A 16374-nucleotide genomic window follows, 5' to 3' on the forward strand; every position below is an offset into this window, starting at 1 on the left:
ATTTATTTTTATTTAGATGCATAGATAGCCTATGTTGCCTCCAGGAGTTCAATGTGGCTTACATTGTGAATGTCTTTCCACTGTATTTCTGTAATCTGGATTGGGCCTGAAGTTATACAATGAGTTTTAATATTTATTTATTATTTATTTATTAAGGAAATGTATAACTCACTATCTAACTCACTTTGGTGATTCCTGGTAGTTTACATAAATAAACTCCTGTTACAAATCCAAATATACACCCAGTTCCTTGATGACAAATCACTTAATGGACTCCATATCCATAAGAGCCGAGGTGGCGCAGTGGTTAGAGTGCAGTACTGCACCTACTTCAGCTGACTGCTAGTTCAGCAGATCAGCGGATCAAATCTCACCGGCTCAAGGTTGACTCAGCCTTCCATCCTTCCAAGGTGGGTAAAATGAGGACCCAGATTGTTGGGGGCAATATGCTATTTAGTATACTGTCTTTGGTGTAAGCCACCCAGAGTCCTTGGAGAGTGGGCGGCATAGAAATATGACTAATAAAAAAAATAATATCAACCTGGAGTCCCCAGGCCTGCTGACAATATTTATTTATTAGCTAAGAATGGATTTGAACTTGCATATTCTAATCACGGCACCTGTAGAAGAAGTAATGGCAGAAGCTGGAAACAGAGTTAAAAGAGAGAGCAGCCTGGAATCCCTGCATAGTAGGAAGTAAGTGCAGCCCTCCTTGAATTCCATTGACTGTTATCTAATTCCATTCAAGTGCTCACGGTTAATTGAGAAGATTCTTGTGCATATGCATTTTAGGAATGCATCAGCTAAATTGGACTTTCATGCATGGACCTCCACCTGACAGCTTAATGATGATACCACACCATCTTAGCATTCTATATTGCTTTAATTGCATTTTATAACTATTGATCTTTTGCAGAATTTTGGGATATATGACTGGATTCCAGTATTGTGATGGAATGTGCAACTGAAACAGAAATGGGGGTTGGGGGATATCAGCAATAACACCTCAGATTCTCAGGGAGGAGGCAGTACATTCCAGAGAGAGGCTCAAGGCCAGAGGGTGTACAATCCTGAACTGGATGTTGTAGAGAGGAAAACATTCAAGATAGCACACCCTAAAAGATTATAGCTTTAGTCTGGCAAGATTCTGTCTATTGCGGTGAGTTAATAAATCTATCTCAGCATCTACTTCTGTCCTACTATCGCAGCACCATTGAGAGTGTCCTGATATATGGCATTCTTGCATGGTATGGGAGCAGCTCTGCAGTGGACATAAAAGCTCTACAGAGAATTATTAAAACTGCCCAGAAACTGCCCATTGGGCTCCAGCTACCAGCCCTGGATGACATCTTTGCATCTCGCTGTTTGAGGAAGTTGCACAACATTCTCAGAGACTCTTCCCATCCTGCTTACAATCTTTTTGGACTGTTGCCTTCTGGCAGAAGATACAGAACAATTAAAACTCAGACCACACATTTTCTGAATAGCTTTTGTCCCAGAGCTATAATTGCACTCAACAATGAACTAAAGGGCCACCATCAGTGAGCTGTTGGACAGCATTACTTGGTGGGGAATTTTTGGTGGATGGGAGTGTGTCTGGGAATTGTCATGTATGTCGGGATTGGTTTCTGGGTGTTATGTGAATTTTGTTGTATGGGTATACTGTGTATATACGTACAATGACAATAAACTTTATATATTAATAAAGATCTGGATCTCAGATGGAGCTCATTGTGTCATTTCTGAGGGTTGAGCCTGACAAGTATAAACAGAAATTGGGACCCAAACTTCATGTTTGAATTTGGTTTTGTTTATGCTGAAAATCATTCTTTTTTTTTTTTAGCAATTAGAGACCACCACTATTATCATTTCCATTGGATTTGAAATATTATTTTTCTTAGCTTCATTTTTATTAAAAAAATTCTCCTTTATTCTGTCTGGCCTGTTTATCTGCTCTATAAAGCAATCCTTTTTGTCCTCTAATCTAGATGAGGGACAAAACACCCAGATAATTGTGTTTCCTGAGTTTTAAGAGATTATTGTGTCAAAAGGAGCATAGTTGTAATATGGGCCAGTCAGATATGATACTACAGCCAATACACTTAAGCTGAATTGATATAGTGCAAGAAATGATCAATTTTTAAAAGATGCCACTAGGCAAAAAGTAATGCTGCTGCTGAGATACAAGCTGTTGGCTAGTTTTTCTTTATTATACTTTCCTTTCCCCCAGATATCTTAAAGAGGGAATGATGATGGTTAAAAATACAGTTCCTTGAAATTTTCCCATAATCTTCACCACATTCCATTATGATGTCTAATATTTATTTAGGTATCCTCTTCTATGTAAAAACAAAGGAAAAACAGTGGGAAGTCTACAAAATCTGATTCCTTTGTTTAATTTATATTGTTTCCATCCAAAAGTTATAAAACACATGAATGCCAGATTAATGCAAAAACAATATGCAATAATTTGAAAAGCACATAGTTTTTGTTTGGAGTAAAGACACTTTGGAAGACTGAGTTAGTTAAGAGCAACCGCATAGCTCTTCTCTTGAAAGAAATTCTTTTATTCTTTGGCAGGCAAGAGTATCGTTTCTGAAACGATACTCTTCGTTTATTTCTCTTTTTATGTTGCCATTCACTTATCTTGCCCTCCTCCTCTTCCTTACTAATTCTGACATGTCTAATATTCTTTTTAATCCTCCAACACCCACATTGATTGACATTTTGGGGTAACGGTTCTTCTCACTGTTGTGCTGCTGAAATTGTTGAAGCAGTGCAGTCTCGAAGACAATAAAGAGATCCATAAAATATGCATACGCAGATGTCTGTATTTCTGAAGATTGAAATTTCTCCTCCCATGCATGCATAGATAAAATTCTTCAAGTGTCATCTTATGAAATGTGTTAAGCCTTAGATTCTCAGGCTATCCAATAAGGCCAATTGCAAATACAGACTTTGTCACAAGACTATTGAATTTCAGTAGTTAAAAAAAAAAAATCATGTTCTAAGTATGATTTGGTATTGCTCCAAACCAGGAATGTCAAACCCGGTGGCCAGATCCAGCCTGCAGGATATTAAGATCTGGCCCACAGGACCGTCCTGGAAACAGTGAAGGAACAGGCCGCAGTGTTTTTGCCAGTGAAAATGGAGCTCAGGAGGGCCGCATGCGGCCTTCCTGAGCTCCATTTTCACTGGCAGAGGGTTGCAGGAGGCCATGGCAGTCAAAAATGGAGCTTGGGAGCCAGTTTTCGCTGGCAGGGTGTTTGGGCCACCACATGCACTCTGACACGAGTGATGTTGAGTTGACCACGCCCACCCCGGCCCCCGAGGTCAAACACAACCCTGATGCGGCGCTGAATGAAATCAAGTTTGACACCCCTGCTCCAAACCATATGTCATAAAGTTAATGGATGAAGGTTAAGATTGAGATAATCTATAGTCATAATTCACCTCAAATATCAAAGAATTTGAAGGTTTGATATTAAGGAAAAAATTGAAATCTTCAGCTTCCAGGCAACATCAGCAATCATATAAATTATTTCAAATATGAAGACCTGGGAAGTAGACTGAAGGAAACATTTATAATCGTCTTCCCTACTTCTGGTTTTCAAAACCAAGTTTGTGAAACTGAGTGAATGTATCTTATACCTTCTTATCTGCAGCGATCTTTTACAAAGAACCCTGAAAACCAGTTCTTGCTAACATATTTTAGATAACTAATATTACTTGCCTAGAACTACTATTTCTGAATTTAGAAAAAAAGTAGAGATTAGTTTTGTTTACAAATCATATATGTTCTTTTTATTCAGGAAGAACCATTTTCTTGGGGCAGGGGTAGAGAGATATGTCCACCATCTTACATGGTGGACTACAATATATTCAACTGGTACAAATTTTGCAAAAGTAATACATGAGATAAAATATTGGCCCAACTAAGGTATTGTTTCCATGTAAAGAAACATCAAAGTTCCCTTCAGAAAACATAACTTATTCATCAGTAGATGTCAAGTAAAATTAAATAGACCTTTCTTTTCACCTAATTCTTCCACAACATTGCGTAATTCATACAAACCACAAGGTTAACTGCCAGGAATCTCAAATCACAAAGTACCAATCAAATAAAAACCTCACAATAAAATTCCATCTCAGTCCTCTAGAGCCGTGTTTTTCAACCTTAACAACCTTAAGATGTGTGGAATTCAATTTCCAGAACCAGCACGCTTTCCTCTGACCAGCATGCAGGCTGGACAATTCTGGGATTTGAAGTCCACACATCTTAAATTTGAAAAACCCTACTGTGGTATCCTTAACACCAATATGCCAGTGGGCAATTCTCTTGGCACGTGCAAAATCCTTATCCTTCTTCATTACGTTTTTCATGTATTGACCTTAGGTTATCGTATCAACTATTTTCAAACAATGCTGGCACTAGCTTGATTATCTATTGCCCATTTTTCTTGGAAACATTTTCGTAAGGTTGTCGAAACCTCTATGACTCTCCATGTTCTTGCATTCCACTTTCACTCACCTCTACCTCTCATCCATCTATCTGTTGTCCCTTTTCTGCCCTTCCTCTCTGTTTTCCTCTAGCTTTTCTTTTTCTTCATCTACCCTTCATCTTTCATCCTGATTCTTGATTAATGTATTTTTTATTTTATGTACACTGAGAGCATATACACCAAGACGAATTCCCTGTGTGTCAAATCACACTTGGCCAATAAAAAATTCTATTCTATTCTATTCTATTCTATTCTATTCTATTCTATTCTATTCTATTCTATTCTATTCTATTCTATTCTATTCTTTACAATGATTTCTAAGTCATTGAAAAGTATCAGGAAAGTATCACTCCATTTTCTTACTAGCTGCAGCATCTCCAGTGGTGGGTTGCTCCTGATTCTGTCCAGTGCTACAGAACTGGTAGTAAAAGCAGTGGGAGGCTCCGCCCACATGCCCAGACATCATAATTACTGATCTGCGGATCCGCAGAAGATTCTCCGCATGTGGTCCCATTGTGAACTGGTAGTAAAGGTAACTAGAACCCACCCCTGAGAATTTCCCAATGACCATGATGGCTGTTGCTGGCTGTTGATTGTATTCACTTACCTTTGCTACCGGTTCACAAATGTTAGCATGCATTCAGAGCGTCAAAAATGGTATGTGATGACAACCAGGCGGGTGGGCGGAGCCTCCCGCAACTGCCGCTACTGGTTCATCCAAACTGGATAAAACTGGCTGACTGCCACCACTGTTGCTTACCTATTTTTATAGAGTGGTGCTGCTTCATCAGACACAAATCTTTTAGTATTGCCCCTTATTTACCATGTTTAAATCCAGTATTTCTTTTACTTGTATTATTCCCCTGGAAACCCCATAAGCTCATCTCTGATTGTATATTGTATATGGCAAACATTAAGGTTTCAATCAATTAGGATTCATATATGGAAACAAGCATATTTAGATTAGCAATTGAATGAGAATTTTGGCATTTTTTCAGGAAGAAACTGGATGCAAAAACTCCACCATTCATTTTAGAATTTTAGAACTAGAAGATGTCTCGGATATAATCCTCAGAAATAGGAATCTTCTACTATAGCATTCCTTTAAAATGGTAACCTTGTAGTCTGTTTAAATTCATTCAAGCAAGAAAAGCCCACACAGCAGCCTATTTCTAGTAATAGCTCAAGCAATTAGAAAATAAATCTTAATATTTGGCTGACAAGTCTTCTCAAGATTCCTACCCACTGTTTACAGTCCTGCCTTCTTCAGCAACATTTTGTCTGCCACAGCCCTTCATATATTCAAAGGCTGTGATTATATCCTCTTTCAATCTTTTCTACTCTGAGAAAAACTGATTTAATCTAGTTAAATTGGTTTAATAGTGATTTGCTCTATACAGGAGATAATAACGGTTTGAGATATTGATCGGTTTATAGTATCAGTGAATAAGACAACATCAATAGTGAGACAAAATAACTAACCCTATTAGATGCTTAAACATTTCTATTCAAATATCCTAGGAGATTTAATGTTTTCTTGGAAACAGTGATTATTTATTACACTTATATGCAGGCCTTTCTGCTTAGATAGACATCCAAGGAGACTTACACAAAATATAAAACTTGATAGTGAAATAAATTGTAATTCAAATCTAAAATCAATAACAATTAAAGGGATGGTGAGCAATGCATTTGTCGTTTTCCTAAATATTGGGAGTTGTTGTTTAGTTATTAAGTCATTTCTGACTCTTCACAATTCCATAGACCACAGCATGCCAGGTGCCCCTATTCTCCACTGTTTCCCAGAGTCTGCTTCTCAAAGCCATACCCACTCCATCAATGACTCTATCTAACCATTTATTCCTCTGCCGTCCCCTTCTCCTTTTTGCCTTCAATCTTTCCCAACATCAGTCTTTTCCAATGTGCCCTCTCTTCTCATTTGGTTGCCAAAGTATTTGAGCTTCAACTTCAGTATCTGTCCTTCCAAAGAAGAGTCAGTGTAGATTTCTTTTAGAATTGACAGATACTGGGAGAGTGAAGGCTAAATTGACTTCACTGGGAGAACATTCTTTAACTTGTGACCCAAGAAGAAGGCCTTCTCTTACATGCTGGATAGCCAATCTTCTGGCAGTGGGGACATCTTCAGAAGTTTAACTTGCAGCCTTTATTTCTAATCTCCTTATACAAATGTTCCACAATGTTTCTTGGGCCTATGAATGCCAACTCTCCTAGCGACAGAATAAACCCAGTTTGTTTCCCAGAAATGGGGCAGGAAAAAAAAATCTCCTCTGCCTGAAAGAGTGGCCTTCAAACCTATTTCAGGTAGGATGGGGAGAAAAGTTATACAAATGGAACCTTAATTTCAATATAAATAAGGCATGCATTTGAAACAATGCAATCCCTGGTTTTTTCTTCTCAATGGTTTCATTAGCTTTTCTATCATCAATCTACTTATTAGAAGTTACTTCAACCTTGAAGGCCAGTTGTGCCTATCTCCTTGCCTATGTCCAGCTTGTCGAGAGAGGTTTGACATACCTTTACACACTCTCTCCTCCATTAAAATCTGGCACTGTCCCCAGACTTATTCATTTTTAATCCATTATTCATTGTGAAGCCATCATTTACTCTTAAAGTAAGTCTAAATCATATTGTAGTCTCAAGCATCTTTATGAGGAAAGAAATCACACTGAACTAGGTGGCATCTCATTTGCACAAACTTCATATTGTGCTATTTTTTTTCCCCCTTACTAGTATTAGTAGTGATGGCATTGTGTTCTTTTCCTATGGCTTGAGCCATTGCTTCTAGTTCCTCTACCCCCTGGAAGTGCTAAGTAAGTATTCATTTCCAACTCTCTGGGCCATCTTTTGATTCCTAGCACCAATTTCCTTCAGCTTTCATTACTTTCTTGATTTTATAAAATTTCATTTAATCTACTTCCTAAATTTTAGTTGAGGTGGTACAACCTCATGAAAGGCTCTTCCTATCTTAGCTGTAGTCTAGTGTTTCATATCACAATTTCTCATTTACTTTATTTCTACGACTTATTACTACAAGTACAAATAGAAAGTGAATTAACTCTAGTATGAGAGGGAAAAAACTCATTTTGTTTGAAGTAATCTAAAGTGGTACTGCATTTGTGATGGTCTTTTCAAACACACAAACCATTTGTGATCCACCAAGGATAATGCATGCACTTTTTTAAAAAAAATCCTTTTTTTTTTGTTCCCATTGAACCAGTTCAGTATTAATTGGCTTTTTTCCGTCCCACTTTTCAAGATATTGCAATCTTAGTCCAACAAGTGCTGGGCAACTCATCTCTGATGCAGATGCAGATGAAGTATTTATACGTCTTAGAGATTTTGGAAAAATTGCCTGATTCTTTAATTATGGTAGCACATCACCTCCATGTAAACCTTGTTTCACTCTTTTAATCTGTTGGTGTCTCCCTTCTTCCCCGCATCAATATAGGTGTGTCTCTCTCTCTCTCTCTCTCTCTCTCTGTGTGTGTGTGTGTGTGTGTGTGTGTGTTTTATTCAAAGACCTCACGTGGGTAAAATGTAGCCATATTCAAACCAGCAAGTCACACACTGGGAATTCAGATGGGAGCAGGATGGTGGATGTTTATTAATGAGCAGTGCTATTTCCTAATCTGATCAACACACCTATCTGGTTCTCTCCTTCTCCCTTTCTCTTTTTCTCTCTTTTCTCCCCCACATACTCCACTAACAGCTCTTTCTGACTCTCAACAAACGGTGTTTCAATCTCTTAGCTGAATCATTTCTCTGAAGAAATTAGGCAAAAGGACGGTGAAGGAGCAGATTGCGTCAATGCCACAAACCAGGACCAGCTTTCTGTAATTAGAAGGTGCATTAAAATTCCAGGCATGTCCTTTTCTAAGCCAGGACTGGAGGGGGTGGGGGGAAAAATGAGGTAAATCCCTTCCTCTCCCCCCTCCGCCCCCACCAACACCAGGAGCCCTAACCAACCCTGAATGATCCTGCTCCATCCTTTCCTTCACCCCTCCCGCCATGCAAATGGGGACTGAACCAGCTGCGAAGCAAGACAATCAAGTGTTTCATTAAAAAAAGACCCAGTTCAGTATTGGCTGGGCAGGGAGGAGAAGAAGAGAAAATGCAACCTCCTTTCAAAAGAACAGCCAAAGCATCCAGTGGGAAAGAAGGAATCCAAACTCTAGATTTCTTCAAACTCCTGGGAGGTTCATCTTGATCCCTTTTGCTACCAGGCTCGTAGGAGAGATTGGATGCCAAGGTTGAGATAGATAGATAGATGATAGATTGATAGAAGATAGATAGATAGATAGATAGATAGATAGATAGATAGATGGATGATAGATTGATAGAAGATAGATAGATAGATGATAGATTCATAGAAGATAAATGGAGATAGATGGAGATAGATAGATGATAGATAGATAGATAGATAGATAGATAGATAGATAGATAGATATTCTGCAAGCATGATTTCTTAAAAAGAGACTGTCTCTTCTTCCAGCCATGTTTATCTCTTTTCCTGAGATCTCCCAAATTCAGTATTTCTGGAAAGTCTTCAGATTCAGTCAGATTTATGAAAGGCCATCGTCCCCATACTTGGCCAAAAATGCTCTGATCTCCAAACCTTCCCAAGTGCCTCCTGCTGCCCACCTCTCTTCTTGAGAGATCTTTTTTTTTCGGGGGGGGGGCAGATAAAATTAGCAGGATTGTGGCCATCCCTGGCTGATCAGGTCTACAGAAATGCTTAATTAAACAACCACCACCACCACAACAACAAAAGAAAGACTCAGTCGACCCACTACCACACACTCTGCTATCCAACCTACAACCCAGGCTGGTGAAAACCTTTTGTGAGTCTCACTCCCCCCAGCCTTCCTAACTTACAAAGAGGGGGAAGCTGGTTGGCATTAAAACAACAATAAGGAGAAACTCCTTCAAGGAAAATGAACAGCATCTGCCAGCCCTTGCCTCCACCAAGGTCTACTTGTGTGTCTAAACAAAAATATTGTGTGTGTATGTGTGTTCATGTAGATAGATAGATAGATAGATAGATAGATAGATAGATAATTGATAGATAGATGATATATAGATTATTGATAATTGATAGTTTGATAGATTGATAGATAGATAGATAATTGATAGATAATTGATAGATAGATAGATAGATGATAGATAGATAGATAGATAGATAGATAGATAGATAGATTGATAGATAGATAGATGATAGATAGATAGATAGATAGATAGATAGATAGATAGATAGATAGATAGATAGTGTTTTGCCTTGCTTTTTTAGCCTCACTTTCTAAGGGTTGACTGTGGGGGAGACGGGGGTGGGGGGGGGAGAGAGAGAGAGAGAGAGAGAGAGAGAGAGAGAGAGAGAGAGAATGAAAGATGATGACTCCTCCGGCGCTAATTTTGTCGGAATATCCACTTGTTTCAGTGGCACGCAGGACCCAACTCACGTCTCCGGTCGAGCGTCCTGCAAGAATATTTATTCGGCACAAATTTCAGTCACTGCATTGAACGGCCAGCCTTGGCAAGCAAACGGCATTTCCTATCGCAGTTGAGGGAGCCTGGATTCCCTCTCGCCTCCCTCACCTCCCCCCCCACACACCCCGCTCTCTCTCTCTCGCTCTCTCTCTCTCCCTTTCTTTTTATGGGAAGAAAAGAAAAGAAACCTCAATCCCATCTCCCTCTCTCCCTCCCTCCCTCGCTCGCTCCCTCTCCACGTTCCCTCTTTCCCCAGTGACCGCTGATTTGGCCAAGCACATCGGATTCCGGATTCGCGGAATAAAACGAGGTTCGGCGGCAGAAACGAGGGAAAAACCTTGAGAAAGGACAACGCGGCGTCCTCACACCTCGGGCAAAAGCCCGAATCTCCGGCCACCATCCCTACCAGCCTCCTTGGCGTTCACTTGCAATCCTTTATTTTTTTTTTTTTCCCTCTCTCTCTTTCTCTCTCCCCTCCGGCTTCTCCTGGAGAGGGGAGGGGGGGTTGTCACATCCCTTTGCCCCGCGCCCTTACCTTTCACAGAGGAGAGCATCCAGAAAAAGACGAGGTTCCCCAAGGTAAATCCACTTTTAATCCCCATGATTTTGCTCAAGATTTTGCACAAGTCCGGGCGGCCGCATTTCCCACATCCCCTTTGCCCCAGATCTGCGGCGACGGCGTCGGCTTTCCTTGGCCAGGTGGTCTCTTTGCAGTAGTAGGAAATCCTTTGCATCTTTTCCTCCTCCGAGCGGGCGAACGAGCGGAGCGAACGAGCTTCCCCCCACGCCGTCACCCCCAATAGGAAGGAACTGCTGGCTTGCTGGCTGGCTGGCTGGCTTGCTCGCCTGCCTTCGCCGTTGCCCCACCACCCCTTCTTCTTCCTCCTCTTCCTCTTCCTCCTCTCCTCCTTGCTCGCTTCGGTCCAAGGCGCAGTGGAGGAGTTCGCGCGGAGCGGCGTGTGTGTGTGTGTGTGTATGTGTGTGTATTGATGGTGCGCGGTCACAGCTCCAAGTGAACGGCGTTTCTGGGATACCACAGCAACCTTGACGAGGAGGACTCAACCATCTCTCCGGCGGGGGCAGCGAGGCTCTCGGCTCAAGCAAGCCGACTCTGCCGCCAGCCAGCCCGAGGCTGCCTCGAACGCCTTGCCACTAGCTTCCCCGTTCTCTCGAGAGGAATGAGGCTGGAGTGGAAAGGGGGTGGGGGCGGGAGGGGGGGGGCGGTTGTTTCCAGAAGAACCGAATCCAAACGGTATATTTTAAAAGAATCACGAAACGAGCCGCGGAAAGCAAATCTCAGGAGCGGAGCGCTTCGAAATTGACCAGACGCGGCTCGAAATTGACCAGACGCGGCTCGAAATTGACAAGCTTCTCTCTCTCTCTCTCTCTCTCTCTCTTTCTCTTTCTCTTTCTCTCTCTCTCTCTCCCCGCTTGCTGGGGACTCTGGAGCAAACGCAGCTTCTTCTCTTTTCGTTCCCCTTTCCTTATTTTTTCACCGCTTCTTTTTAGGAAATCTTGGCTTGGGAGTGGGTGGGTGTTCCTGGTGGTGGGCTTTCTAGTGGGATGAATTATTATTGTTCTTTTTTCTTATTAATATTTTTGGGAGAAGGTTAGAAAAAAAGCTAACCTTCCAGTAGGAAAAAATAAAATAAAATAAAATAAAAAATAAAATAAAAACCCTTAATACCCTAAATCGGACGCCCGCGGGATAGGATTCATCACCATCTTCAAGAAACAGCCGAGAACCCGTTGAAGCAGACGTGTCTCCATGTCCGCAGGCGGACGGTAAGAAGGAAGAGAGGACGCAGCTGCGCTGGAGCCTGGAACGATCGCTCAGCGCACCATATACATGCGCGGAGGAGGGCAGCCGGACCCAAGAACACCTGCGCTGGTGGGCACCTTGTTCTCATACCCCCCCGCGCCCCCATTCACGGCTCCATGGGTTGCCCTCGGACTTGCATGGTCTTGGATAACGACGGTGGTGCGGTTAAGGTTGATTCTAATACCAGCGATCAAAGGAGGATGGGGGGTGGGAACTAGCACGTCTGGTGGAACTGGCGTCGATTTGGGCGTCCACCCCAAAAGCAATACAGACGCCTTCCCTTCCCGAGTCCTTTCCTTCCCCATCAAAAGCCTCTTCTGGCTTCCTCTCCTGGTCCCCCCTCCACTCCACCCAGTTTTTAATTTTTCCCCCACCCCTCTCCTAGAGATTAAGAGCCCAACCGTGGATCTTAAGTTGCTCGAAAGGAAAGGGTGGGGGGGAAAAAAAGAAGAAGCCCAGAGCGGTGTGTGTGTGTTGGGGGCCGGGGGGGGTGGGATAAGGGGAGAGAAAGAGAGACAGAAGAAGAGCTTTTGGCAACTCAGACGCGGAGAGGCGTGGGGGGGGGGCGACGGGGGGCGGGGAAGAAGAGAGATGCCCAGTTGGAACTACAAAGAGGCGCGCTGGACCGATCCGAAAGGGTTAAGATTGGGCAAGGAAAGAGCTTTTGCGCCATCTACCGCACGCCAAAGGAGTGCCGGCTTCTTTTTGACATCTGTAAAGGGAGGGGGTAGCACCCCCTCCCCGCCTAAAGAGAAAGCCGCTTTTTGGCTTCTATCATCATCATCATCATCATCATCATCATCATCATCATCATCATCATCATCATCATCGCCCCTATGGCTGGTGAAGGCCACGTTTTCTCAGCGAGTGCATGAGGGATGAAGCGTGGGAGCAAAAGGACGAGAAAGCGTAGCGCAGGGGGAGAAGGGTGTGGAATTGGGGAGGGAAGCAGAGTTCGCCGGTTTTTCCACAGCTGTTCCTGGCGCTCCCTTCCTCCACCATCACTTGTGAAAAGCGGTGCCAAATGGTAAGGATCGTGTGAAAGCGATGCTGGGTGGCCTGCTGAGCAGAGAGAAGATGGTATAGTGGTGGTGGTGGGGACGGACGGACAAGGGAGATTCGCTCCCTTGTCTTCCTTGAAGTTGTGAGTGCTCCAAGACTGGATGTTTTTTTAAGAAGAGATTGGACAACCATTTGTCGGAAATGGTATAGAGTTTCCTGCCTTAAACAGGGGGTTGGACTAGAAGACCTTTAAGGTGCCTTCCAACGCCATTATTCTATTTTGTGGGGCTGGCCCGCCAGTATAAACTCTATTCTTATGAGTGATCTTCAGTCTACTTTGGAGCTTGGCATTTGCCTGCAGGTATATTAATACCTGCTTCCGTTGGATTGATATCCACCTTTAGAAGAGCTTGTTTTTGAGTAGATCTCTGCTTCAACAGGCAAAGTAAAATGTCTGGAAGTACGGTCAGAAATACAAGTTTTGGCTTTTCATCCAAGCCTGAATCATAAGGTAAGGTCTCCATGCAGTTATGTTTGATTCTTGGTAACGATCAGGGGTGGGTTCTAATTTTTTTTTACTACAGGTTCTGTGGGTGTGGCTTATTTTGTGGGTGTGGCTTGATGGTCATGTGACTGGGTAGGCATGGCCAACCCAATGTCACTCACATCAAGGGGTGCCTCGCCTGGCCCCTCCCCTCCCAGCCATTTCTTGTCACACCCAGTCTCAATGTATCTATCGTTCTGTAAAAATGTTGTTCACCTTTTTTCAACTTTATTCTCTACATACTATAAATGCACTTTCATGGACCACTGAAAGGAGGAAATGGCTCACATGCTTGCCCAAGAGTGTGATAGGCAACAGGCTTTTAAGGGGCTGCCAGAAAGAAGGGGGCGCAATGTATTTTCCAAAATACCAGAAGGCAAAACAAGAAGCAATGGATGGAAACTGAACAAAGAGAGAAGCAATCTAAAACTAAGGAGAAACTTCCTGATAGAACCAATATAGGTGCAGAAATATTTCAGTCATAATTTCACATATAAAATAGTCATTCATGTAATACAACCTGCATATCGTTCAAAACAGTCATTAGTATTATGGCTGATATTTGACAGCAAGCCTAAAAGTCAAAGATTACAAGAGTGCTTCTTTCTCTGTATGTATACAAAACATCACATACCAGGGATATAGTGGTGGGTTCCTCCCGGTTCGGTCCGGTTCGGCCGAGCCGGTAGCGGTGATGATATGACGTCACTGAACTGGTTCTGCCCCCCCTGCCCTCCCACCCCCCCACGTTATTCTTACCTTTTATTTGGTCCCACCCCCAATCTATTGCTGCCTCCTGAGTCCCAGCTGATGACTAGAGGAAAAAAAAACTGTTTAAACTCTTGCCGCGGGGCTTCAAAGGGCCGTCCTACAGCTGATCAGTGTTAAAAGCAAACAAATGAGTCGGGTTGTAAGTGCGAGGACTGGTTGTAAGTGCGAGGACCTTCCAGAAATGACTCTGACCAGCTAGCCACGCCCACCTAGTCACATGACCTCTAAGCCACACCCACAAAATAAGCCACGCCCACAGAACCGGCAGTAAAAAAATTTAGAACCCCTGCAGGGATAGCATATTAAGATGGACTTAATGATTATCCATGTCGTTTTAGAAGCAATTTGTCATTTCACTCTTCCAGGACATATTGGAAGGCTGGTTTACAATCTTTGTAGTGATCTTTCCATCCAATTTTACCCAAGGCCATCCTGGCTTAATATTTTTGAATTCAAACAGGATGCTGTTGACTGCCCATGTGCACATCATAACTGCAGAGAAAATAACAAAAAAATTAAAATAAAAAATAAAAAATAAAGCAATAGAGTTCATGGGTAGGGCATTTGCCTTGCACCCAGTTTAATTTTGAAAACTGAATAGCATCTCCATTGAAGCTGTAATTTTTTTTTTTTTTTATCATGGTTGAAAGTCTAAAAGTCAGCAGCGATAATTCCAGCCAGGCTTAATGGTGGAGAACCAGAAGGGATTCCAGGTCTTGCTTACAACTTCCAGCAGTTCTACCCAACTTAGTTAATAGTGAAGGATGCTGGGAAGTGTAGTTTAGAAAAATATGGTTAGATTGAGGGACAGTCTGACCCAATGAGTGTCAGTTTCCTGTGTCCTAAAATATGTTCCTGGGCTTATAAAAAAAAAGTCACTGCTGTATATTTTGAAGAAGGAAATTTGTTTTCTTTCTATATATTTTCCAAGGGTACATATCTAAACTTTTGTTAAATCATAGTTTGCTTAACCATGAATAAACCACAGCTAGCTTCACTCACACATCCCACTTAAGCAAAAAAAAAAAAAACTAATTAGTAAGGCAGCTTCACCTATTATATTTTGTTTGTTTGTTTTATCTCACCATTACCGTTTTATAAATATGTCCTTCACTTTCTTGCTTAAGGTAGAACTAGAACTTCCAGTGTCCTGGTTTCCAACCTTGCCTAGACCAAACTGATCAAACAAATTATCTTTTATCACTTAGTACAACATGTGACTCTAGCGTATGACTGAAACAAATCTGGAAAGCAAAGATTATAGTTTGCTTGTTTGGCTGCTTAATTCCCATTGGACATTCCTTCGGATTTTGCGTTCTTTCAATTGTCTTCCTAGTTTGACTTGGGATTCAGCATCATACAACTTGGCTTGTCCTCTCTACCTCTCTTCATCCATTTTGCTGGTTTTCTGAAAGCAAAATTATTTGTGATGCTGGCAGAGTCCTCTGCTGGCAGAAAGTGATCTCAAGCAACAGAAAGAAATTTCAGCCACAGAAATTATTTGTGCCTCACCCATCTGATCCTGGATTAGGAGTGCGACAGTGGTGGGTTGCTACTGGTTCAGCCCAGTTTGAGCAAACCGGTAGCGGCACCGGGAGGCTCCGCCCACCCACCCGGATGTCATCAAATACGATCTGCGCATGCGCAGAAGCTTCTTCTTGAAGCGAGCAAACTGGTAGCAAAGGTAAGTGAAACCCACCCCTGGAATGCGACCTACACATTTCAGAAAATATTTTTCAACTGTAGGCCTAACTTTTCAGGTTAGTCTAGCAAGTTCTGTGGACCCATCAGATAATTTTAAAGCTGAGTCCGTTTTTAAAAATGTTCACCGGTTTTCTTTATTTTTTAAAAAAACTTTTAACATCTTCATGTCTGCAGAAATCAGTAGGTGAAACATTGTAGTTTGAAGATAAACATTATTTTTTTTAAAAAACATGTTTTTTTAATACTTGTGAGCCATCAAGAATCATTTAATAAACAAACACTCAAAACAAATTCCTTCTGGGGTCTGGGAATTCACAGAAGAATTACCTCCTTTATATGAAGCTATTAGGCAGATGAATACAGGTACTTTTCTTTCAATCATCAATTCATTTTCTAAAAGTGTATAATGAAGAATTTGGGATGTCTATATCAGGTCCATACATGAAAGTCCAACTAAACTGATTTATTGCTACAAAACTTGTCTACAGAAATCTTCTCAACTAACGGCAACTGCTTAGAGTTAA

At 41.9% G+C, this 16374-nt stretch overlaps 1 protein-coding gene across 3 annotated transcripts in view; it reads right to left on the reverse strand.

The window, feature by feature from the left end:
• Positions 1 to 11794, reverse strand: part of CSMD3 (CUB and Sushi multiple domains 3) — a 695220-nt gene extending 683426 nt beyond the window's left edge. Inside the window, exon 1 of one of the 3 annotated variants that reach the window (XM_034422197.2) lies at positions 10543 to 11794. In XM_034422197.2, the coding sequence (XP_034278088.1) occupies positions 10543 to 10741 (199 nt within the window). In that variant the 5' untranslated portion in view covers positions 10742 to 11794. The remainder of the gene's footprint in view (positions 1 to 10542) is intronic. The other 2 variants (XM_034422198.2, XM_034422199.2) reach the window with 2 other exon arrangements.
• Positions 11795 to 16374: the final 4580 nt, after the last annotated feature.

This window comes from Pantherophis guttatus, chromosome 3, assembly GCF_059756535.1.
Source record: "Pantherophis guttatus breed Tessera chromosome 3, ASM5975653v1, whole genome shotgun sequence".
Taxonomy (NCBI): Eukaryota; Metazoa; Chordata; class Lepidosauria; order Squamata; family Colubridae; genus Pantherophis; species Pantherophis guttatus.